Source organism: Chiloscyllium plagiosum, unplaced genomic scaffold, assembly GCF_037043375.1.
Source record: "Chiloscyllium plagiosum isolate Xiang-an unplaced genomic scaffold, Cpla_swu_hap1 HiC_scaffold_12, whole genome shotgun sequence".
NCBI classification, from domain to species: Eukaryota; Metazoa; Chordata; class Chondrichthyes; order Orectolobiformes; family Hemiscylliidae; genus Chiloscyllium; species Chiloscyllium plagiosum.
Window position 1 is genome coordinate 25081661 of NW_028270150.1, and position 26849 is coordinate 25108509.

Consider the following 26849-nt stretch of genomic DNA (forward strand, 5'->3'; position numbering starts at 1 on the left):
AAAGGGTTTGTTTCCGTGCTGTACATCTGTGATTCTATTTCCCTAGAAAATAGTCCAAATTAACTTACTGGGTATTCAGCAAGGTCCACTGGCTGCCTAAAAGGTTCAGAGTCTTCACACTGAAACAAGATCTCCAACAGTTCCCTGCACTGAGTTTTCCAAGTGGTAACATCATAGCTCAGATTCCGGCCAAATATGCGGCCAACACGGCTCTTCATGTGGGAATAAAATAGAAAAACAGAACTTCAAAGTATATAGCGACTTCAAGGATGGAAATATATACTATAAATAAATTTCAGACTGGACATTAGATTTTTTTTGAGATTACTTAGTGTGGAAACAGGCCCTTCGGCCCAACAAGTCCACACCAACCCGCCGAAGCGGGACCCACCCAGACCCATTCCGCTACATTTACCCCTTCACCTAACACTACGGGCAATTTAGCATGGCCAATTCACCTAACCTGCACATTTTTTGGATTGTGGGAGGAAACCGAAGCACCCGGAGGAAACCCATGCAGACACGGGGAGAATGTGCAAACTCCACACAGAGTGTCGCCTGAGGCAGGAATTGAACCCGGGTCTCTGGCGCTGTGAGGCAGCAGTGCTAACCACTGTGCCACCATAAACAAAATTGTTAATGAGCTATAGTCTAGTTGGATCACACAAAAATCTTAGTATTCCAAAATAATCATTAATGGATTCAATTTAAATTCACTGGAAACAGCAAAACATCCTTCAAAGTTTGAGGGAAGGAAAAATTCATGAATGGATGCTCATGAAGCCTTTATGAACAAGAACATTAAACAATTGGATGGAAAATTAGTCTTATCTTAAACATTAGATTAGATCATTTACAGTGTGGAAACAGGCCCTTCGGCCCAACAAGTCCACAATGACCCTCCGAAGAGCAACCCACCCATACCCATTCCCCTACATTTACCCCTTCACCTAACACTGCAGCAATTTAGCATGGCCAATTCACCCAACTTGCACATTTTTGGACTGTGGGAGGAAACCGGAGCACCCGGAGGAAACCCACGCAGACACGGCGGGAATGTGCAAACTCCACACAGACAGTTGCCCAAGGCGGTAATTGAACCCGGGTCTCTGGTGCTGTGAGGCAGCAGTGCTAACCACTGTGCCACCGTGCCGTCCTGTTCCCAAACTTAAATACTTTATGCTTGGGAAAAAATGTTCTTGAATTATAAACAAAGTAAAGAGAACTGCTAAAATTTTGATTTTTTTTTCCAGTTGCCATTTCTATTTTACCTGGTTTGTTCACCATTAACTTTCACTGATTATGCAACGCCAGAGTGATAACTGTAACCTTCATCGTCAAGTTGTGTTACCACAGAGCAGTGCAGTGCCAGAGCATTGGCACAACGAAAAGTAACAAATTTTGTGTACTATTAGCAAAATACTCAAGTGGAACTTCGAACTGGACCCACAGTGGAAGCCAAGTGTGGTAAAACCTACAGCATGACTAATAGTGTATTAGGTAGGAGAATATTTATGCTACTCACTCTTCTAGCAGTAGATGTCCCTGCAACAGCAGCATTCACTGTCTCATCATTTTCCTAAAAGTAGGTAATACTTAGGTTTACATATTATTTATTCAAAGGGTTTACAATGTGCAGCACAACGTTAACAGAATAAATCCAAATCAATCAAGCTAACTATATAATTTACATGGAGCCTTTTGATTTGTTTCTGTACCTCATCCTCGCCTTGAGAATCCAATGAACAGTTCTCCATTGTACTCCAAATTTCAAAAATATCAATGCAGTCTTTACTCCTGGAATTAAACACAATGCATTTAACATACAGTCGTCTAAATTACATTTTAAAAGCAACACATTAAAATCTTGAAATCATCAACAACCATTAATTCTGCTGAACGTATTAAGGCTGTGAAGCAAAAATGCAGTGTTCATTAGCCAAGTTTTCTGATGGCTACTTGTTATTTCAGCATAGATGGGAGTTACGCATGGGGATCCTTGAGAACTTCCATTGTAGCAGATTCTGAAGGCATTACCAGGGAAATTGTAGGTTCTGCTGGCCAATTTCTAAAGCCTGGAACTATCCGATACGCTCTATTTAAATCTTTTCATAATTACTGACAATCCCTTTAGCTGAAGCTCTAGAATTCCCTTCCTAGACCTTTTTATCTGCCTTTAATACATTCCTTAGAACCTATATCTTCGTTTTTGGTCACCTGTCCTAATATCTCTAGGTGGTTGTACGGCAAATTTTGTTTTGATATGACAAATGAAACACCTAGGGATAATTTACAACATGAAACATTCCATACAAATGCATGTTGCTACTCTTGCTACTCAAATGTGACCTGCTAATCCAGGTCTTACCTGTCCATTTGGATAACTTGGGTGAATATGAAAAACCCCAAGCTCATATTTAAAAAGTGCAGAGCACTTGCCTAATGTCCTGATGCAACAGAAAATACTTTTCACATGTCAAACACAGTTGCCTGCATGACAATCACTTGCAAGACATAAAGCACGTTGAAGCTTCAATATGATATATCAGTGTGGGGGTTTGTGGTCAGGCAAATACAAGATACAAATTAAAATAGTCAACAGTATGCCTTTGTTTATTAAACGAAGATTAGCAATATTTTCTGGTGTTTAAAACAAATTGTGAAGAACAAGTGTCAGCCAAATCATGTTCTGCTCCTGGAATGTGCCAAATTCCAGTCTAATTAGCCCAGTAAATAGCTGGTGCAAGATTGGAAAGACTTAAAAGAGCACAAGAATGCAAGAGTTTGAAACAACACGAGTGAGGAGGCTTAAAGTGTAAAAGCATGCTGAAGATTGCAGAAAGAGCACAAATGTGGAGAGGTTTAATACTGCACGAGAAATCAGAGCGTATATAAATGATTCGATTGTGAATGTCAGAAGTATGGTTAAGTAAGTCTGCAGATGACACCAAAATTGGAGGTGTAGTGGACAGAGAAGGTTACCTCAGAGTACAATGAGATCTTGATTAGATGGGCCAATGGATTGAGGAGTGGCAGATGGAGTTTAATTTAGCTAAATGTCAAGTGCTGCATTTTGGAAAGGCAAATCAGGGTAGGACTTTACACTTAATGGTAATGTCCTAGGGAGTGTTGCTGAACAAGAGACCTCGGTCTGCAGGTTCATAGATCCTTGAAAGTGAAGTCTCAGGAAGATAGGATACTGAAGGTGGTATTTGGTATGCTTGCCCTTATTGGTCAGTGCATTGAATATAGGCGTTGGGTCATCATGTTGCATTGTAGGGCATTGGTGAGGCCACTGCGTGCAATTCTGCATGAAATCCTGGTCACCCATAGGAAGGATGCTGTGAAACTGGAAATGGTTAGGAAAAGATTTACAAGGATGTTGCAAGGATTGAAGGGTTTGAGTGATCAGGAGAGACTGAATAAGCTGGGGCTGTTTTCCCTGGAGCGTCAGAGGCTGAGGGGTGACCTCATAGAGGATTATAAAATCATGAGGGGCATGGTCTTTCCCCAGGGTAGGGGAGTCTAAAACTGGAGGCCATAGGTTTAAGGTGAGAAGGAAAAGATTTAAGAGAGACCTAAGGGGCAACGTTTTCACACAAAGGGTGGTGTATGGAGTGAGCTGCCAGAGAAAGTGGAGGTTGGTACAATAACAACATTTAAAAGGCTGGGTATATGGATGGGTATATGAATAGGAAGTATTTAGAGGGATATGGGCCAAATGCTGGCAAATGAAACTACATTAGGTTAGGATATCTGGTTGGCATGGATGAATTGGACCAAAGGATCTGTACCTGTGCTGAGTACCTCGAAGTCTCTGATTCTACAGGAATGACAGAATTCAGTCTCCGCATGTGAGTGGGGGTGGTAGAGTTCAGACTGAGCTATATTACAGGGTTGGCAGAGAGTTCAGACTCAGGGCAAGTCGGTGGACAGCTGAGAGGTCAGAGGATGGGGCAAAGATTTTCAGGTTTGAGAGACAGAGAAAATCATAAGTGGGAAACAGCCTAGAGAAGACCAAGTGTTGAAAAGCTGCATGACAGGAGTGAGGTTTGAAAATATATAAGAGTAACATCGCAGGGAAAATAAACTCAAGTGGACTGGGAGCCAGCATGGGATGAGTGGTGACATTGGTAAATAAGAGCAAGTGTATATTTCTAAAGTCCAGCATTTCAAGTAAAACGTGGTGCTACTTGGGTTACAAGTGTTTAAAGTATAAGTAACAGGGTAAGGTTCTAAGTACACATTTAATCTCCTTCAAACCAGAGGAAGCAAGCAAAGTAATTTGAGTGTAAGTCATGGCAAAGCATCTCCTGTGTAATGCGCAATGTCAGAGACACTACCAGTATACATAGTAATTACGTGTGCTCAAGCTACAGGAAACCCACGTTTTGGATATGAAGCAACGGCTTCACTGTGATGTAACTGCAAGGAATGTGATCTACCTGGACAGTATGCAGAGTGACATGGTCACACCAAAGTTAAAGGGGCAGAAAGGGAACAAGTGACTGCAAAACAGTAGAGATACCAGAGAGGTAGTGCAGGTGTTCCCAGGATGCCATCTCTCTTACAGATTGTGTGTTTGGGATAGTGCTGAGAGAGATCATTTCTCAGAGGAACGCAGTGACAGCCAAGTCTGAGGCATCAGGACTTAGTGGCATTGCTGTTTTCTTCTTTTTATTTCACTGCTTTAGTCTCCCTGCTGAGGTTACTGTCCCCATGCCACTCAGGTTAATCCCTCCCTCCAGGGAGAGTGAACACCCCTGTGAAGATTTCTGTCCTGGTTGTGCTGAAGTCCAACCTATCCAGCTTGTATTCGTGCCATCTTCCCAAAATCAGTTCCACTGCCTCAAGAATCAAAACCCCTCCCAATTGTATCTTCTCTGTTCAGCATCAATTAGGTTGATTCTCCTGTTCTTCACCTTACTAGCACTAGGAGTAAACTGAGTTTACAATCCATGAAGTTGTGATTTTGAAGTTTATTTCCTAATTTCCAAGATTCTGCTTGAAGGACCACATCTTTATTTTTAAATCTACATCATTAGAACTGACATGGACCTGGACCTCTGGTTGTTGTCCCTCCTATTTCAGAATATCCTGCAACTGCCCAATGACCTGGCACCAATGTCACATCCATGACCACAAAAACATTTAAAAGCCGGAGGTAAGAATTCACTACCTAAAAGAAATTAAGCAAATAAATCAATGCTCCTTACAGTCTGAAACAGAAGACATGATATGGGGAAATTGGGCATTTGTTATCTACGTCCAGGCGGTACCACTGACCATAAATTAACGACCCTCAATGATCCTTGACATCTCCCTGACCCTGCATGATCAGTTGTACTCTTCAATGGCCACTCACCTGTTTTCTCCTAACATGGCATGAGAAGAATTATGTCCAGTACCCACCCACCCTTCCTGCCAGTCTTGGCCCAAGTTATGGGAAAACCTATCCTGCACTTAAAGGGAGGGATGGAGTAATTTGGAGGTGGAAGAGCAGTTCATGTTGATGCACAAACAAGAGAGGAGGTAGAATGTCTCCAGCAAGTAGGAAGCACAGACGTCAGGGAGGTATCGTAATTTGGATGAATAAGGTGGATGACAGCCCTTGAGTGGACAAGTTGCATGCAATGGTTAGAATTGTAGTCTGAGCTTTGATGAGAATTTAAGCCATGTCAAAAGTTGGGGTGAGGTGGATCGTCTGACTTTCCTTCTGCATTATGCATTCCATTTTTTACCTATACAGTACACTGACCCAGGCCACTATCTGGGTCCAGAATGGCGAGGTCTGCTGTGGTCACAGGTAAAACATAGCACCTTTCTCCACCACCACCTCCAGTTTCCTGCAGGATAAGTAGGAAGCCAAGTTATCTCTCTGGGCCATGTCACCTCTGTTCATGATGCAGCACCACACACTTTGAAGATGACGTGCAGTGTCTGAAGGGGTGTGTGGCTGGGTTTTAAGTAATGCCACCAGCAGTATGAATGAGGAAGATCCTGGGAGCAGTAAGCATTTCCACCTCTCCTGTGACTCAATTCTATGAGGAAGGTGCCACATGGCCCAGATGCATAATTAATGAAGTGAAGAATAAAAGATTGCATGAAAAAAGTAACTCAGTCATGACAACTTGGGTACCCATGAATCTCACTAAAGCACTAAACCACCTTGGGAAAATCAGCCCACCCATCGTCGAATAATTTCAGAGAGCACATGATTCAGTCTGCAAATGTAATAAAGCTATTGGAATGGAATAGAACCTGAACTAACATGTCTCAGCAGCAACAGCTTTTGCTCTCTCCCCTTCTCCAAAATACCTCAAACCTTTTAGAGTTGAAAATCCATTTGGGGGCCTCATTTGTACAAGTGGATAGTTCCTAAAGGAGCATTCAAAATCTATGCAACCGCCTCAAGAAAATAAAATTCCACAAGCTGTAACTGATCCAGGAAGAATGCCAACAGCCATGAAAGGTGACTTTCACTACAGACTAACATTTGGGCTATCTATAAATAACTTTTTTCTTTGAGTTTGGTAGTTACTTGGGCACAGTACATTTAAAAACACCTCAGTTCAATATTTTATGTGTGAGACAGAGATTTTTCAACAGAAGCAAGCCTGTAAAACAGTAGCAAACCTGCAAAATAAATAAAAATAGAAGACTTCAAAGAACCCAACGTAGTCCTTAACAATTAGTTCATTGTCAAACTCTCAATCTCCAGTCACCAGGATCTATAATGAATTCAATGTTTGCTTGGCACTGAAGTATGTTATATTAAGCATCTATCAAGATATCTTGACCTCTCAGATGGAAACATAACTGATTTGCCAAAAATGATCAAGAGATACTAAGTGTACGTGGAAAGCCTTTGACGATTGGAAGCTTCACCGCAACTCAATAGAATAGTAGTAGTATGGGTGCTTAAAAACATTACAGAATAAAATCAGTGACAAAAAACAATGGTGGGTAGAAAGACTACAGGAGATGCCCCAACTTAGACAGACTGACAACATGCACGATTTCCTCAGCGCTGTTGAGATTATGAGAGACTCAAGTATTGAAGGGCCCAAAATGCTGAGGGGAGCACAAACCACACAGGGTGAGGATGCCGGCAGTCATGAACAGGGCATTTTGGAAAATACTTCAACTAAGATTTGGTCTTTTATTTGAATGCTCTCAACTCCATTCTTCACTATCCAATCATGATCTTCAGCACAGTTGAAACCATTGGTCAAAGCTGAGAAACAAGGCCCTGGATCAGGTAGAATCCCTGCTGAATTTCTAAACATGAAGTATGACTGTACAACACTACATTCCTCATCTGGGAGGAGAGGGAGTGCCGAGAGATCTCAGGGTGACCACATTCAGGAAGGGAACTAAGTCCAATTATGATAACTACAGAAAAGATAATTGCCACAGAGAAGTTCATTATAAGGAGCTTATTAATTAAATCCACCTAGTGGTCGAAGATGGTCTTCCAGTTTTATAGTCATGTTTTCGCACACTGCTAAGGAAATCCAAGAAAAATGCTCAACATAATAGCAACCACCGTACATAGCCATTTTCAATCTCTCAAAAGTTGTGAATCATGAAGGTTTTTGGAGCATCTTCCACAAATCTGATTCTCCACGGAAATTTGTCCTTCCTCCACCTATCTCAAAGACATAATAACTGAGATTATCACTAATGAAACCAGAGACACTAACTCGCTGAAGACTGGGGTTTAAAAAAAAAGCTGCACCATTGCATCAATGACCAGAAAACTAAACAGGCATGGAGATAATTTATAGGACAGAGGAGAAATTGTTCAATCTATACAATCTTCAATCCAAACCGAAGTTACCGTCATGTCAGTAACTAAACTCCAGAATGCAAGTGGTAGTCATGTGCTGAGCTCCAAGTCACCATCAACTCATTTGCTGAAGCATACAAGAAAATGGGCCTCTCAGTAAAAACCCAGAAAACAAAGATCCTCTTCAAACCAGCTCCAACAACACTGCACCTTGCTCTCAAAATTTAAATCAATGGCATGATCCTGAGAGCTTTCTTTCAATGAAAGATGACAAAATTCACGATTACCTCCAATGTGTCAGCTCAGTCTATAGCCAACAGAAAGGCTAACTGATCACCAAGATCTCAAATGCAAGATCAAAAATGGTTGACCTGACAGCAGCGATTTCCCACGTTTTCATATGCTTTGAAAGTATGACAATCTACAGCAGGCACATCAAAGCACTGGAGGAAGTACTATCATTTGTGCCTTCATAAGACCTTCCAAATCCAGTGGCTCAACTGCAGCAAGCCTAAATACATCACACTGAGGTGCTAATGATTCACTTGGTTGGAGAGGACTGTAATTTTTGTTCGCCTCACACTAGATTCCTGAAACAAGTGCTCTCCTCAAATCTGAGATGCAGCAGGAGACTCCCATAGGGAGAACAGAAACATTTTATGGATTATCTCAAAAGGTTCCTACAAGTGGTCAAACTTCACTGTCAATAAATGACGGTTGACCGGAGTCTGATCAAAACGGCGAAGTTCATTCAGGAAGGCAAACATATTGTGAGAAAAGCTAAAGTTGAGGCATCCAAGAGAAAGCACAAATCTCCAAACCACTCATCTACCCGACCAATAAGCACCCACTGCCTGCCCACAAATAGCAGAATCTGCAGATCCCACACTGGATTTATCATCCATCTCAGAATGTACTGAACTGGAGTGGAAGCAGGCCATCCTCGATCCTGAGAGACTGCATAAGAAAATGACATTCAGTAGTTTTCAGAACTTTTTTCCTGGGGTTAGCCCCCAGACTACAAGATTATTGAATTCAATTTCTCTTTTGGGGAAAGAGAATGTGCATACTCACTCAATGAACTTGAGAAGCAGATCAGTGATTCGCCTGGCCGATGAAACAATAGGACTATCTGGTTCATTGAAAGTTCTTGCATTGTGCTCTATGTACCTCACCTCCCATACAAGTGCACTGATCCTCCTGCAAATTATACCACAATGCAGACATAATGCAGCAGCTTCAAAATCTTGGTACTTAACAGTACTGCAGAATAATTTTTTTTGCACGATACAAATATATATTGCAAAAAGATCAGTCCCCAAATACTTTTTTTTAAGACACAGAATAGCAATATGGAACCACAACCACTGAATAATTTCACAAGTGTGACTAATTGAAGATTTTGCAAAAGCAGTAACCATGAATAAATTTGAATTAATTCTTTGTTAATCATAGAACGTCTCAATGCTTCTCTTTGACTAAACATTGTGTGTACAGCATTAAACCATCTCCCTTAATCTTAATTCAAACCTGCTTGGAAGAACGCAATTATGCATTGCATCTGTTTTAACTCAAAATACACGACAGCCATTAATTGGCTCATTTCTTAGAGCAACGCCCCAACCAATCAGGATTAACTCGCTTGGTTTTGAATTTTTAAAAGGTTTTCATGGGATATGGCATCACTGACTGGGCCAGTATTTATGCCCATCCCTAACTGCCTGGAGGACAGTTGAGAGTCAACTACAAGGCTATAGGTTTGGAGTCACATCTTGGCCAGACTGGATATGGATGACACATTTCCTTCCCTAAAGGACATTAATTAACCAGATGAGCTTTTTGACAATTGAAAACAGTTTCATGGTCAGACTCTTAATACTCAGATTTGTACTGATTTCAAATTCCATGGCAGTGCAGGAGTCCCCTGTAGCTATTCCTCTCTCAAACAAGTTTAATGTTTTGGATGCTGTACAACAGCACCAGCCAGATCAGCAGCACCATGATTGGCTCTGCTGTACAGTAGTGAGTGTTGAAATGTAGGCAAGCGGTATTAACTGGGGATTCTATATTCCAGGGCACAGACAGGCATTTCTTTGATAGATGGTCTGTTGCCAGAAGTTGTGGTCCATGTTCATATAAATGAGATAGGCATGAAGAGAGATGAGGGAAAGGGATGCAAAGGGAATTTAGGAAACTAGGCAGAAAGCTGAAAAGCAGGACCTATAGGGTTGTAATCTTTGGATTACTCCTTGTGTCGCATGTAGTCAGGCCAGAAAACAATAAGGTTAAATATATGGATGAAGAACCAGTATGGTGTTGGTTACATTTCCAATATCTGGATCATTGGGATCACTTCCAGGTTTGGAGGGACCTGCACAAGAAGGATGGGTTGTACCCAAACTGGAAGTGCACCAACATCCTTGCAGGAAGGTTCACTACAGCCATTTGGGAGTTGAAAACTAGTGTGTTAGTGGGGTAGGAACCACAGCACGAGTTCATCATTTGGAGTGATCGAGAAGATTGAAATCGGATCGTCAGTCTAATTGGAAGAACTGGCGGGGTCAGGTTAATGAATATGGCAAAACTGGCAGTCTGAAATGCATTTATTTTAATGTATGGGGTATAACAGGTAAAGTAGATGTGCTTTGAACCTGGATTAGTACATGGAACCACAATGTTGTAGCCATTACAGAAACTTGATTAAACGAAAAGTTGGACTGGCAGCTTTGAGGTTTCAGGGTTTAGATGTTTGAGGCAATGTAAAAGGGGTGGGGGATTTGCATTACTAGTTAAGGTGTGACAGATGAATGCACAGCTTTAAAAATGGTATGGGAGAGGGGGCTTTAGATTCTTGGGAGCTTTAGATTCTTGGGAAAGTTGATTCCTGGCTGTGGAGGGCATGGCACTTGTACAAGCCAGATGGATTTCACCCAAAACAGAGCCACAACTGAGTTGCTCAAAGGGCATTTTATTGATGCTAATGGGTAAGCTTTTAAACTAACTCAGGAGGGGTAGCAATAAAGACAATATATGACAGAGCAATATCAGGGTACACAAAACAATCGAAGATACATTATTCTCTGTTCTAACTTTGTCTAATTTAATAAGTGGAGTGGTAGAAGGGAAGAAATAAAAAGTCTAAATCAGATCTATACTGCACTGATGCGAATGCATGGAGAATGTTTAATAAGATTGGTGACTAACAAGTACAGATTACCATACAGAATTATGATGTAGCAATAACAAAGACATGGCTCAAGGAAAGGCAGAACTACATGTTCAAAGGTGGACTTGTGGGCAGTGAGGAAGTGTCAAAGGATACAGCAAATTTCTGATCAGTTGGGAAGTTGGTCAGACAATTAGCAGATAGAGTTTACTCTGGACAAGAGTAATTTGATACAGTTTAGGAGGTCAAATGCAAAAGTATAGAGTGTATGGCAAGTCCCTTCGAGGCACTGAGAAACACATTGATCTTGGGTGCAGGTTGATAGCTCCCTGAAATTGGCAACACAAGTGGATAATGTGGTAAAGGTGGTGTACAGCATGTTTGTCTTCATCAGGCAGGACATTGAGTATATAAGTTGGCATGTCACGGCACAGCTGTGAGGCCACATTTGGAGTATTACGCAGTTCCAATTGCCACATTATAGGAAGGATGTGGAGCTGTTGGACCATGATGCCATTTTTGAAAATGGATCATAATTATACAAATGGATCGATGGGACTATCAATACATGGGACTATGATGGTGTGGCCATTACGGAGATTTGGTTGATACAGTGACAGAACTGTCTGCTCAACATTCCAGGGTTTCATTGTTTTAGACAAGGTGGTAAAAGCGGTGGAAGAATTTTGTTACTCATCAGGAAGAATGTCATATCTGCACTGAGGATATACTGGAGGGCTCATCCATTGAGGCAACATGGATGCAGCTCAAAAATAAGGTGGATGTAATCACTCTGTAAGGATCATACTCTAGGCCGCCAACAGCCATCAAGACATTGAGGAACAAATGTGTAGGCAGATTATGGAAAGATGCAACAACAGGGTTGTCATATTAGGGGACTTTAATTTCCTCAATATTGACTGGGACCGCCTCACAGCAAGAGACTTAGACAGGGCAGAATTTGTTAAGTGCATCCAAGAGGGTTTCTTGAAACAGAATGGAGATAGTCCAACTAGAAGAGGGGCTATACTGGACCTTGTATTGGCTAATGACCCTGGCTAAATGACTGACGTTTTAGTAGGACAGCATTTTGGAAACAGTGATCACAACTCAAGTTTTAAGATAGCTATGAATAAGGATAAGTCAAGATCTTGCAGGAAGATACTAAATTGGGGGAGGGCAAATTATATTAGTATTGGGCAGGAGCTAGGGGCTGTTAATTGAGAGCAACTGTTATCAGGGAAGTCCACATTTTGCATGTGGGAATTGTGTGAAGTCCCGCTGATCAGAATTCAGGACTTGACATTCTCCAGGAAGGAGGAAGGACAAGGATGGCAAGGTAAGGGAACCCTTGGATAATGAGGAAGATTATGAATTTAGTCAAAAGGAATAAAGAAGCATATGTAAGGAAGCTAAATTCAGCCAAAGCCAGTGAAGAATGTAAAAGAAGTAGGGAAGAACATCAGCAGGGAATTAGGAGAGCAAGAAAGAACCAGGAAATGCTGTTGGCAAGTCAGGCCGAAAATAATCTCAAAGCATTCTATACATAACCTCTTGTTTTTAAGGTAGCAAAGAAGAAGGCAGGACCACTCAGGGATAAAGGAGGAAGCATGGAGGCGGATGATGTGGGTGAGATCCGTACGGAGTACTTTGGTATTTAATGAGGTGACTGATACGGAGAATAGTGAGATTTATGTGAAGCATGCTAATATGCTCTGGCATTGAGATCAATAAAAAAAGTGTTGGTTCTCTTGAACAGCATTAAGGTGGACAAGTCCCGAGGGCCCAAAAGTATCTATCCCCAAGTTATTGAGAAAGGCAAGAGGGGAGATTGCTGGGGACTTGACCAAGATCTTTGCATCCTCACTAGCCACTGGTGGGGTCCCGGAGGACTGGCAAGTAGCTAATGTTCCTCATTCAACAAGAGAAATAAGGATAATCCAGCGAACTATAGAGGAATCTCGATTATCCGGTTTTCGGTTATCCAAATTTTGGATTATCCAGAAAGATCGAAAGGTCCCAAAACTTGGCTGAACTATGTTATCCGACATTCGATTAACCAAATGAAGTACTCCCTGCCCGTGTCCTTCATATAATCAGGTTCCTTTGTATACACCTGTAACACTCACATCAGTAGTTGAGAAGTTAATGGAGGGAATTCTTTAGGGATAGGATTACATGCATTTGGAAAAGCATGGCCTAATTAGGGACAGTCAGTATGGTTGTGTGCGGGGCAGGACACATCTTAATTTGATTGAATTTTTTGAAGAGGTGATGAAGGGAAAGATGGGGTTGCAACAGTGGATGTTGTCTATATGGATTTTATTAGGGCTTTCGACAAGAACCCTCATGGTAGGCTCATTCAGAAGATTGAGATGCATAGGATCCGTAGTGACTTAGCAGTGTGGATTCAGAATTGGCTTGCCCAGAGAAGGAAGAGAGAGAAAGTGTTTTTTTGGCTGGAGTTACATGGCTAGCAGTGTTCCATAAGGATCTGCACTGGGACCTCTGCTGTTTGAGATACATATAAATGACTTGGATGAAAATTAAGATGAGTGGGTTAATAAGTTTGCAGATGATACAAAGATCAGTGGAGTTGTGGATAGTGTACAGTGGAAAAGGATACAGCGGAATATAGATCAGTTGCAGATATGGGCAGAGAAATGGCAGATGGAGTTAAGTCTCCAGAGAAGCGGAGGGTGAGGGGATACACGATAGAAGTCAATAAATGTATGAGGTGTATAGATAGGGTTGATGGTCAGAATCTTTCTCCTCAGTGTTGAAATGTCTAAAACTAAGGGCATACATTTAAGGTGAGAGTAAAGTTCAAAGAAAATGTGAGAGGCAGGTTTTTTTTTTTAAAAACAGTGGTAGGAATCTGGAATACACTGCCGGGGTGGTGATGGGAGGCAGATACGATGGGGGCATTTAATGGACTTTTAGAGGAGCACATGAATATGCGAGGAAAGGTGGGATATGGACCACGAGCAGGCAGAAGAGATTAGCTTAATTTGGGTATTTATGGCCCAGCACGTGGGCCGAAGGACCCATTCCTGTTCTGTGTTCTAAATGTATATAATTCCTACTATTTCTTGTGTACACATCCACATTTAAACTTTCATTCCTTAGAATCTTATTGAAACATACCTATTTACATTTAACATAGCTATATAATTAGCTAGATGTGAAATTGAAATACTTAATGACTAAAAACTTCGAAAAATTCATTTTTATTTATGGTAACAAGCACATTTACATATGTTTGGAGGAAGCACACAAACCTGTAAAATCTATTGACAAGTCTCATTCTAATGGTGCTCAGGTCTGTAAGGTAGGAAACCACCATACAATATACAGGATATGCACGAAGATCCACAGGAGCATTGAATGGAGTTGCTATATCTATTAATAAAGGAGATGGAAGAGACATCAAATTAATATTTCATGTCAGTTTTACCATAGAGAAAGAAATGGAAACTGGCGAACTCAGGAAAATAAACATTGATGTTTTGAACACTGTTCACATTACAGAAGAGGAAGTGCTGGAGTTCTTAGAAAATATAAAAGGTACATAAGTCTCCAAAACCTGATCCAATGTATCCCATGACGTGTGGGAAGTTAGGGAGGAAGTTGCAGCGCCTCTAGCAAAAATACTTGTATCATCTATAAACACGTGTGAAGTGTTAGAAAGTTGAAGGAGTGTACTATACCTTTGAGAGAGTGAAAGCTATTTTGCACTGAGTGTTTGTAGACACCTATTATGTGGCTCACTAGCATTGTCAGATTGTACTGGAAAATTGAAAATATGTAGCATTTGGCTGCGAACTAGATACTAGAGTTGTTTTGACAACAATTCGAAGCAAACTAGTTTAAGTAATGCCCCAGGATACTGGAAACCAATCTATTTTGAACTTATTGTTTTGCCAACATCAAACCAATGAGATGATCACATGCTGGGGGTATAAAGAAGTAGACACTTTGACAGTTACACAGTAAGACCAACTGCCATTGACAAAGTAATTGCCAGCAAAACTCACTCAAAAGGTACTTATTTCATATGAAACATCTTTATTACAAAAGACAGAAGATGACCCTGGGAAATCTTCAGCCAGAGGAAGACACACCGACAACTGCCGCTGTATGGTTTTGAAATTAAGTTGATATAATTTTAATGCGAGCTTTTGTTGGAACAGTATATTGTTGCAGAGTTGGAGGCAGATAACAAACATTTAAGAGGAAGAAGGCTTAGAGTTGTAAATGGTTGCTGTTTAATTTTTAGAGTTAAAGAATAAATTGATTTTTTTTCTTTACATATTGGAAGTTGGGAGCTGTCTGTCACTCGCACTGTAACAGATAAAGGGGCAAGATGAGTTTTCTGGGTGTTTGGTTTAATTAGCAGAAAGGTTCACCACTGTGTCATAACAGAAATACCAGAGGACTGAAGCGTGGTTAATGTTGTGCCATTGTTTAAGAACGGATGCAAGGAAAACTCTGGAATCGATTAACCTGTAAGACTGACCTCGGTGGTGGTAAGTTGTTCGGAGATGATTCTGAAAGATAGGATTTACATGCTTTTGGAGATGCAAAGACTAATTAGGGTAGTCAGCATGGTTTTGCTTGAGGAAAATAGTGTTTCACAAACTTAAAGTACTAAAAAGACTGAGGAGGGCAGAGCCATAGCATTATTTACATGGACTTTAGTAAAGCATTTCACAAGGTTCCGCCTGGTATACAAATTGGCAAAGTTAGGTCACATGAGATTCAGGGTAAATTTACCAATTGGATACAAAATTGGCTTAATGGTAAGAAATAGGTTGTTGGTGGTGGATGGTTGTTTTTCAGACAAAAGGCCTGTGACCAGCAGTGTTCCGCAGGGATCGGTACTGGGTGCACTTTTGTTTGTCATTTATGTAAATGATTGGAAGAGCATATAGGAGAGGTATGACAAGTAAGTTTGCAGATGATAACAAAATTGAAAGTATAGTGGACAATGAAGAAAGCTAAGATTACAAAGAGATCTTGATCAATTGGGTCAATGGGCTGAGAAGTGGCAGATGGAGTTTAATGTCAATAAATGTGAGGTATTGCAATTTGGTAATCGCAACAAGGTCAGAACATATACAATTAATGGTAGGGCCCTGGAGAGTATCATACAACAGATTGACCTTGGAGTTCGGGTACATGCTCCTTTGAAATGGTAGATAAAGTGGTTAAGAAGGCTTTTAGCATGTTTGCCTTCATGGCTCAGACCTCTGAGTATAAGATGTCGGGATGTCAGGTTGAGGTTGCAAGGACATTGGTGAGGCCTCTTCTAGAATACGATGCGCATTTCTGGTTGCCTTGTTAAAGGAAGGACATTATTAAACTGGAGAGGATTCAGAAAAGATTTACCAGGATGTGAGATAATAAGGAGACACTGGAATGGCTTTTTTCATTGGACATAGGAGGTTGAGGACGTAGGTTTGCTCGCTGAGCTGGAAGGTTTGTTTTCAGACGTTTTGTCACCATACTAGGTAACATCTTCAGTGAGCCTCCAAATGAAGCACTGGTGGTGGTAGCCCACTTTATATTTATATGTTTGAGTTTCCTTGGGCTGGTGATGTCATTTCCTGCGGTGACATCATTTCTGATGGTCAAGTCATTTCCTGTTCTTTTTCTCGGAGGCGGTAAATGGGATTCAAGTCATTGTGTTTGTTGATAGAGTTCCGGTTGGAATGCCATGCTTCTAGGAACTCTCATGCGTGTCTCTGTTGGCATGTCCTAGCATGGATGTGGTGTCCTTCCTCAACCGTATATAAGGATACTAGTGAGAGTGGGTCACGTTGTTTTGTGGCTAGTTGATGTTCATGTATCCTGGTGGCTAGTTTTCTGCCTGTTGTCCAATGTCATGTTTGTTACAGTTCTTGCAAGGTATTTTTGTAAATGACATTAGTTTTGCTTGTTGTCTACATAGGATCTTTCAAATTCATCAGCTCTACTTAGTTTCTCTGTGCTACAGTGTTTGGTGGCTCGTTGAAATAATGTTATAATGCAGCTTCGTTTGTGGATGCTCGGATGATACGAGGTTGAGAGATGACCTTATTGAGGTTTATGAAATCATGAGGGGCATAGATAAGGTGAATTACAAGGGCCTTTTCCCTCGGGTGAGGGAGGTCAAAACTAGAGGGCACATGTTTAAGGTAAGAAGAGAAAGATTTAAGGACTATGAGGGGCAAGTTCTTTTACACAAGGAGGGTAATCAATGAACTGCCTCACAAACCTTATTGAGTTCTTTGAGAACGTGACCAAACAGGTAGATGAGAGTAAACCGGTTGATGTGGTGTATATGGATTTCAGCAAGGCGTTCCATAAGGTTCCCCACAGTAGGCTATTGTACAAAATGCGGAGGAACGGGATTGTAGGAGATATAGCAATTTGGATCAGTAATTGGCTGGCTGAAAGAAGACAGAGGGTGATGGTTGGTGGGAAATATTCATTTTGGTGTCCAGTTACCAGTGGTGTACCGCAAGGGTCGGTGTTGGGTCCACTGCTGTTTGTCATTTTTATAAACGACTTGGATGAGGGCGTAGAAGGGTGGGTTAGTAAATTTGCAGACGACACTAAGTTGTGGATAGTGACAAAGGATATTGTAGGTTACAGAGACATAGATAAGCTGCAGAGCTGGGCTGAGGGGTGGCAAATGGAGTTTAATGTGGACAAGTGTGAGGTGATTCACTTTGGTCGGAGTAACCGTAATGCAAAGTACTGGGCTACTGTTAAGATTCTTGGCAGTGTAGATGAGCAGAGAGATCTCGGTGCCCAGGTACACAGATCCTCGAAAGTTGCTACTCAGGTTGATAGGGTTGTTAAGAAGGCATACAGTGTTTTAGCTTTTATTAATAGAGGGATCGAGTTCTGGAACCATGAGGTTATGCTACAGCTGTACAAAACTCTAGTGCGGCTGCACTTGGAGTATTGTGTACAGTTCTGGTCACCGCATTATAAGGAGGATGTGGAAGCTTTAGAAAGGGTGCAGAGGAGATTTACTAGGATGTTGCCTGGTATGGAGGGAAGGTCTTACGAGGAAAGGCTGAGGGAGTTGAAGCTGTTTTCGTTAGAGAGAAGAAGGTTGAGAGGTGACTTAATAGAGACATACAAGATAATTAGAGGGTTAGATAGAATGGACAGGGAGAGCCTTTTTCCATGAATGGTGACGGCGAGCACGAGGGGGCATAGCTTTAAATTGAGGGATAGATATAGATGTCAGAGGTAGTTTCTTTACTCAGAGAGTAGTAAGGGTATGGAATGCTTTGCCTGCAACGGTAGTAGATTCGTCAACTTTAAGTACATTTAAGTCGTCGTTGGACGTACATGGAATAGTGTAGGTTAGATGGGCTTCAGATTGATATGACAGGTCGGCGCAACATCGAGGGCCGAAGGGCTTGTACTGCACTGTAATGTTCTATGTTCAAGTGGTAGATGTAGATACAGTTACAACATATAAAAGACATTTGGATAAGTTCATGAATAGGAAAGATTTGAAGGGATATGGACTGACTGCAGAGAGATGGGACTATTTCAGTTTGAGAACATGACGGATTGGTTGGACTAAAGGGTCTGTTTCCATGCTGTATGACCCCATGATAATATCCCATTCAGATTATTTTCATTACTACTGAACATTAACTGTATTGCATTGGCAATAGTGATTGCATCAAGTATCAAATACATATCTCTAGAAAACAAATGCAGTTTGTGAACCCACCTAGTGCCACAAGGTCATCAATGCCCCTTATAATACGCTCACATTCTTCATCTCGTGATTTTTCTCCCCACTCTCCCTCTTGGGGTCTGTACAACAGAGCTTCTAGCTCTTCCACGGTCACAGGAACACCAGCACTGGGATCAGCAGGAAATTCAGCTACAATATGAACAGAAGCATAAAAAACAGTTAACTACATTTGAGATGGAAGAAAATTAAAATAATATTTGGGAGAGTTATAAGAAACTTAAGGTTTGGTTAGGTCAGCTTTCATTCGTAAACCTTGACCTTATTTATGTTTAAGCATAGTTATTTTGTTACATCTCTTCCCAGTCTATTTGGGTGCAACAAGGTTATGCCCAAGCAGAATGACTTGCTTTAACATGTATAATCTAGCTCATGGAGTGAACAGATTTAGTGTGAAACAGAATGAACAGGCAACACTTTCAAAAATACTTTACATGGAAATCATTCATTATATCCACGCTAGCACTAAGGAAGGAAACATGTTACAGTCAAGGTTGTGTACTTGAGGGAGGATTTTTACAAAGTTTGGAAGATTGTATGAATCTTTAAATATGGCACTGAAAAGTAAACACCATTTCTAATTTTCACAGATCCAATTTTTTGTTTTTTTTTTGTTTTCTTTTTCGCTTGGGAGGCACAGGGAAAGATAAACAATTCAGCAAGAAACCTTTTTTAGCAGGGTTAATTGACAGCACCAAGTTCAAACAGACTCCATTCTGGCTTGTAGCGGGGCCTTAAACCACTTTTGAAGGGCAGATAAAATCTACTTAAAAATCATGATCCACAGCTTTCAAAAATCCACTCATGTTTCAACTTAAACGAAAGGCTTAAGTAGTCAGTACAGTTGTAAAAAGAAAAATCTTTTGACTGCTTTGCATCATAGGTGGTCTAACGTAGGCTATAAACAGTTAAACCATTTAGTCATCACATACTAAGGAGTGCATGGGTAAGATTACACCAGACTGAGATGAGACAGAGTGAATACTTGGGAAATTTGATTGTGTGTTTTCTGTGCACAGGGGAAAACAAAAGTGAGTTAAACAATGTTTATTACAAAAAACAAGCAAACATACAAAAAAAGGGAGCATAAGTATGATGTTCAGGTACTTGAGCCTGCTCTGCCATTGAATAAGATCATGGCTGATCGGTTTCTTTCAAATTCCATATTCCCAGCTATCCCAATAATCCTGGATTCCCCTAAGAACCTATCCACCTCTTAAAAATATTCAATGATACCCCCCGCCCCCATTCTGAAGCAGTGCTCCAAATTCACATAATCCTCAAAAATATTCCTCATCTGTCCTAAAAGAAATATCCCTTAGTTTGAAGTGTCCCTTAGTTCTGAACTAACTTATCTTCAAGATCATTCAGAATCTTATACAGTTCAATCAAATCAACTTTCACTCGTCTAAAATCCAATGGAAACAAGCTTGTGTCACGCATCCTCACGAAATATCCCACTCATTGCTGATATTAATCTAGTAAACCTCTTCTTAAATAAGGAGGCCAAAAGCGCATATAGTATTCAAGATGTGTTCTTACCAATGCCCTCTGTGTCTCAAGAATACCGACCCCACTTTTATGTTCAACATCTCTCAGTATAGGACAATATTCCATTGGTTTTCTTGATTACACACTGTACCTGCATACTAACGTTTTGTGAATCCTGCATCAGAACCCCTAAATCTCTCTGCACCTTAAAAGTTCTGCAGTCATTCTCTGATTAAGAAATACTTTTTTTTAATTCCTCTTACCAAAGTGAACAACTTCACATTTTTTCCCCACATTATATTGTATCCAGGTTTTTGTCCATTCACTTAAACCACCTACATCCATCTACAACTTCCTTTTGCCGTCTTCACAGTATACTTTCCTACCTATCTTAGTGTAACCTATAAATTAATTTTCATGCCTTCTTCTATGTTATTGATGATTAGATTAGATTACTTACAGTGTGGAAACAGGCCCTACGGCCCAACAAGTCCACACTGACCCTCCGAAGAGCAACCCACTCAGACCCATTCCCCTACATTAACCCCTTCACCTAACACTACAGGCAATTTAGCATGGCCAATTTAACTAACCTGCACATTTTCTTTTTGGACCATGGGAGGAAGCCGGAGCACCTGAAGGAAACCCACGCCGACATGGGGAGAACGTGCAAACTCCACATAGACAGTTGCCTGAGGCGGGAATTGAACCTGGGTCTCTGGGACTGTGAGGCAGCAGTGCGAACCACTGTGCCACCGTGCCGCCCAGTTGCAAAAATGTTACAGCCCCAACAGACACCTGCAAGACTTGATTAATATCCTGCCAATCTTAAGTTAAGCTCTGGAAGTAGTTGGGTAGCTCGTAGAAATATGTGGGGTAGTAAGGTGTTCTTTCATGAGCGGCTGCAGATATAGTCTGCATCTGAAAATCAGCTAATTTTGAAGAACTTGAGTATGAAAAGCAACCTAGCAGAAGAAAACAAGTTTAAAATAAATACAAAAGTCACGCAGTAAAAAGTAGGTAGAATTCTATCGAATTTAATCAATGGAGTTGCAGAAAGAAAAATGGAGTCTAAATCATGGGGATACTGCACGTATGTGAATGCACAGAGTATGGTTGATAAAATTGGTGAGTTACAAGTGCAGATTGCCATGTGGATCTGATGTTGTGCTAATATAGAAACATATTGTAAGGAAAGATGGAACGGGATGTTAAATACTCCTAGTTGCAAGATTCTCAGAAAAGCTTGGAGAGCCACAAAAAGCAAGGATGGCAGTACTGCTTAAGGATATCATTGCAGTGCTAGAGAAACAGGAATTCCCAGGATAAGAACTGAGTCAATTTGCCTTAGAACTAAGGAACAAAAAGGAGGCAGTTTCATTGCTTAGTTTATACTGTAGGCTTACTAACGGGAGAGAATGTAGAATAACAAATCTGTAATATTATTACAAAAGGTGTCTTCATTAAAGAGTAGTTACAACAGGTACTTGATTTCTCTCTCAGTCTATAGTTATAGATAAAGATGAGACTGGTCCTTGGGTGAAAGTGATAAATTAGTTTAAGGCTAAATTACAATACTATTAGGCAGGAACTGGAGAAATTGGATTGAGAGCAGCTATTTGAGGATAAATCCACATCTGACAGTGGAATCTTTTAAAGGCCAGTTGATTAGAATTCATGACCAGCATGTTCCTGTGAGGATGAAAGATAAGGATTGTCAAGATTTGTGGATCCTGGATGACAAGAAGTATTGAAAGCTTGAAAATAGAAGCATATTTTTGGTTTAGGAAACACATCAAATACAACCCTCAACATAAATAAAGAAAGCAGTAAAGAACTTAAATAATGAATTAGCAGGGTTAGAAGATTGCTTGTTTGGGCAGTTTTGACATTTTCATGTTTTCCCACCGAAGTGTTATGACGATGTCACTATACAACGTTTGGCTGAGTTTCAAAAGTTACAATTATATCAAGAGGTGGTTCTGAGTTCACCGATTAACTATTACGTTAATTCAATGTAACCAACAAGCTTCTAGACATTTTTAATCAACCTGTTCAGAGCTGTTATATCCTTCTGGAGAAGGTTGAACTTGAATATCGGTCTCCTGGCTCAGAGTTATGGACATTACTACTGTACCACCAGACCTTTTTTTAAAACAAGCTTCTATGCAGACTGCATAAATAGTCACAAATGTTCAAATTTTTGAAAGTTTGCATTTTGTCTATAGCGGACTTTTCCACCAAGTGTGAACAAGCTAAAGCAATAATAGATCATTAGAAAGTTTTTCTTCCATTTCAGATGGTTGAATTGTGCCTTACCCAACTGTCATGTTCGACATCTCCAAATAGTATTCGACGACTTCTGTGAAGTATCTTGGGACCTTTACTATGCCGAGTGTATTTACGATAAATACTAGAAGTCACTAACAAGCTGGTAGATGTATTGGCATTAATTTTCCAAAATTCACTTGATTCTTGAAAGGTTTCATTGGCTTAGAATATACAAAGTAGAAAACCTCTATTCAGTGAGGGAGGGCGGCAAAAAAAAGGAAACTATAGGCCAGTGACCGTGACTTCTTGGCAAGATGAAACAATTGATCATCAACATGTTAAATCTGGGCACTCAGAACACTTGAAGAAATCAGAAAGGCTTTAGCATGGGTTAATGAAAAAGAAATAATATTTAACTAATTTATTGGAGTTTTTAAAGGAGCAATGCGCTGTGAATAAAGGGGAGGCTGTAGACACAGTGTACTTGGATTTGCAGAAGGTATTTGACAAAGTGCCATATAAGGTTGCTGGACAAACAGAAGTGCATGGAGTAAACAGTAATATATTAGTATGGATAGAAGACTGGTTGGCCAGTAGAAAACAGTGTGTGTGGATGGACTTTTTTCCCCAAATGGAAGGATGTGCAAGTGCCATAGATGTCTCAGATGAGAGACACAAAAGACTGGCAGCTAAAAAGGCAGAAGGCACAAAGACAGGAACATATATTCTGAAGAGGACAGAAAAAGATTGCAGTTGAGTATAAATGGGTTGGGTGAGTGGACAAAAATCTGGCAGATGCAGTGTAATGTGAAAAAACATGAACTTGTTCATTTTGGCAAGATAAATTAAGAAAAGCAGACAATTACTTAAATGGAGAACGACTTCAGAGTTTTAAGATGCAGACAGGTGTAAGTGTTCTAGTCCACGAGTCTCGAAATGTGATCATGCAAGTAAATACAAAGGCTCGTAATATGTTTTTTTCCATACAAGAGGAAATGATAATGAAATCACGTTAAGCTTCAGTTATACAAGGCACTGGGAGACCCATCTTGAATATGGTGTAGAGCTTTGGTTGTCTTATTTAACAAGACATGTAAATGCATTGATAACAGTTCAGAATAAGCTTACTGGATTGATACCTAAAATGAGCAGGTTGTCTCATGAGGAAAGGTTGAACTGGGTTTTTTTTTCAAATGGAGGGAGAGGTGACTTAATTGATGTATATAAAATTCTGTATGATCTTGACAATAATGATCTAGATGTGGACAGGATGCTTCTTCTTATTAGTATCTAAACTAGGGACACTTTATAAATCGGGGTCACCTTTTTCAGACAGAGGTGAGGAAAAACTTGTCTTTTCAGGGTTGAGACACGTTGGAACTCTGTCTCATGCAGCAGGGACATTAATTATTGTTAAGGTTAAGTAGATTTATTCCCTTAACTAGCATGAAACAAAGGTCAGCAGAGGTAGATGGGAACACGGAATTCAAATCAAGTAGATTTGCCTTAATCTAACTGAATGGCAGAGCAGGTTCAACAGAATAAAATCTGCTCCTAACTTATTTGCTTATAAGTTGTTTTATTTAATGTGCCGCCATGCCTATTAACACTTTACATCCACATACAATATGAAAATATAGTTGAAACATGGAGCACGCCTTTATTGCTGGAGGAGAAAATTAAGTTGAAGCCCTCCCTTCCTTTTTGGGAATTTGCCATAAGAAAACAGAGCAGAGGAATTCTTATGGTGTTCCAAACAATATTTAAACTTCAATGAATACCACTAAAAATGGACTACAATAATTGATCTCACCATCAGCAGGACTTTACTCATACTTGTGAGTATCATTCAAAAGACCAGCACATTTTCCCATCTCTAACTGCCCTTGAATTGAGTGCAGTTGATAACCACATTATTCTGCACCTGGAGTTGCACACAGACCAGACTAGCAAAAAACAGATTCTCTTCCCGAAAGCACATTACAGAACCACATGGTTTCACAATGGTTTCATCATTACTATTAGAATAGCTTTTTATATTTTAGATCTATTAACTTAAAATAAGTTCTACCAGATTGCATGATTTTAAACCTTTGTTCTTACACCATTAGCATGGGCTATGGATTACTAGTCTATTGCATCACTGCCTTCCCCTCTGCAAACTGGGTATTACATTTTGGTTCTTTTTACTTATACTATAGATTGGTTACCACAAAGAAAATATTAACAGTACACCTATAAAATAACATCACCCTGAAATTGATCAACATTTACCTTCAATGGAACTAAAACTCAAATAATTTTGTGCAGATTTGCACTCATTTTTGAACAAAATACTTCAGCTGCTCACCATTTTCAGATATAGGTTCCATGTCCCAAGGACTTAGCCTTTCAATTTCGTTGTTCTCCCAGCTGTAAGGACAAAGGAAAAAAGACATAAATTATAAATCCTGGATTCTGGTATATTCTAATGACTCAAGAATCTTAATTCACTCCCAGTCAAGTGCAAAAGAAAATAGTAATGAAGGATGCATTTTCAACAAGTACAGAGCAACTTCAGTTATCAGGACATCGATTATCTGAACAAGATCACAAGGTCCCATAAAAAATGTTAAATCATTCCACTCCTACACATCTCCTTCTGTAAAAGATTCTTTAAAACCAACCTTCTTGATCATGCTTTTATTTCTTGACCAAATGGTTCCTCAAGTGACTCTTAACATTTCTCCTGTTTAGCACCTTTCATCATTTTACTACATTAAAGGGGCTATAAAAATGCTAGCATTGTTGCTTGATCTTCACTTTTAACTTCTAAGGAATGAGCCAGGCTCAGAAACAAGGGGACCACCAGGGTGCAGAAAAAATTGGAACTGTGGAGAAGTGAGGCCCCAGGTGGTGACATCAGAACTTAGAGCGAGAAGCCAGATCTGGGGCCACTGTGGAGACACGGTCACAAAATGGTGGCATGCCTGCAGCAAGGGGAATGCACAACACTGTCTGACAGCGGGGGAACAAAACATGTCAGTCTAGCCATTTTTTATCCTGCTCTCCCTACAGTTGGCCACTCATACTCAACACCAAGCTGAGAACACAGCCTCACACAACTGTACCAGGGTGGGGTGGGAGGGAAGGGCTGATGAGTTCCAGTTATGAGGAGAACAATCACAGAGGTATGTGGACAGAGTTGGAGAGTGGGACTCAGGTGAATTCTACTATGCTACAATTTTGTGCTGGAGAGGCTAGAACTGCTCTCACTGGGGGAACTGCAACCTAGTCTCTCACTTTTCAGTATGGTACTCTGTTGTTAATTTTGGATTAAACATTTAGCCATGACTTTTCAATTGCAGGAGGATCTCCTAATAATGTGGCCAACATTCAGTTAACTACCAAAACTAGTTTTGAACAATTCAGAAGGGTCACTGAACCCAAAACCTTAACTCTGATTTCTCTCCACAGGCAAAATGGGAGGATATTTAATTGGGAAGAGGAAACTAGGATGTGATTAGACATGAGTTAGGAAGCATAGACTGGGAGCAATTGTTCCATGATAAAGGCACTATAGACATGTGGAGACTGTTTAAGGAACAGTTGTTGCGAGTGATGAATAAAGATGTCCCTCTGAGAGGGGCAAGGTGGTGTAAGATAAAGGAACCTTGGATGACAAGAGCGGTGCAGCGTCTCATCAAAAGGAAGAAGGTAGCTTACAGAAGAGGGAGGAAGCTAGGGTCAAGCTCAGCTCTAGAGGATTACAGGCAGGCGAGGAAGGAGCTCAAAAATGGTCTGAGGAAAGCCAGGAACGGGGCGCAAGAAAGGCTTGGCAGAACGGATTAGGGAGAACACAAAGGCATTTTACATTTATGTGAGGAATAAGAGAATGGTCAAAGAAAGAGTATGGCCGATCAGGAATAGCATAGGGAACTTGTGTGTGGAGTCTGAGGTGGTAGGGCAAGCCCTAAATGAGTTTTTTGCTTCTGTCTTTACGAAAGAAACAAACTTTGTAGTGAATGAAACCTCTGAAGAGCAGGTGTGCATGCTGGAATGGGTAGAGATAGACGAAGGTGATGTGCTGAAAATTTTGTCAAACATTAAGATTGACAAGTCGCCAGGCCCAGACCAGATTTGTCCTCGGCTGCTTTGGGAAACGAGAAATGCGATTGCTTCGCCACTTGTGAAGATCTTTGCATCCTCGCTCTCCACTGGAGTCGTACCTGAGGACTGGAGAGAGGCAATGTAATTCCTCTCTTCAAGAAAGGAAATAGGGAAATCCCCGGCAATTACAGACCAGTAAGTCTCACATCTGTCGTCTGCAAGGTGTTAGAAAATATTTGGAGGGATTGGATTAATGACCATCTGGAAGAGCA

General features: G+C 40.6%; 1 protein-coding gene across 1 annotated transcript in view; it reads right to left on the reverse strand.

Moving 5' to 3' along the window:
• Positions 1 to 26849, reverse strand: part of LOC122555330 (bromodomain and WD repeat-containing protein 1) — a 216212-nt gene that overhangs the window by 19952 nt on the left and 169411 nt on the right. The window contains exons 29-35 of the mRNA XM_043701209.2: positions 24839 to 24900; positions 18703 to 18858; positions 14240 to 14360; positions 8867 to 8992; positions 1719 to 1797; positions 1526 to 1579; positions 69 to 212 (exon numbers count right to left, since the gene is read on the reverse strand). Of these exons, the coding sequence (XP_043557144.2) occupies positions 69 to 212; positions 1526 to 1579; positions 1719 to 1797; positions 8867 to 8992; positions 14240 to 14360; positions 18703 to 18858; positions 24839 to 24900 (742 nt within the window). The remainder of the gene's footprint in view (positions 1 to 68; positions 213 to 1525; positions 1580 to 1718; positions 1798 to 8866; positions 8993 to 14239; positions 14361 to 18702; positions 18859 to 24838; positions 24901 to 26849) is intronic.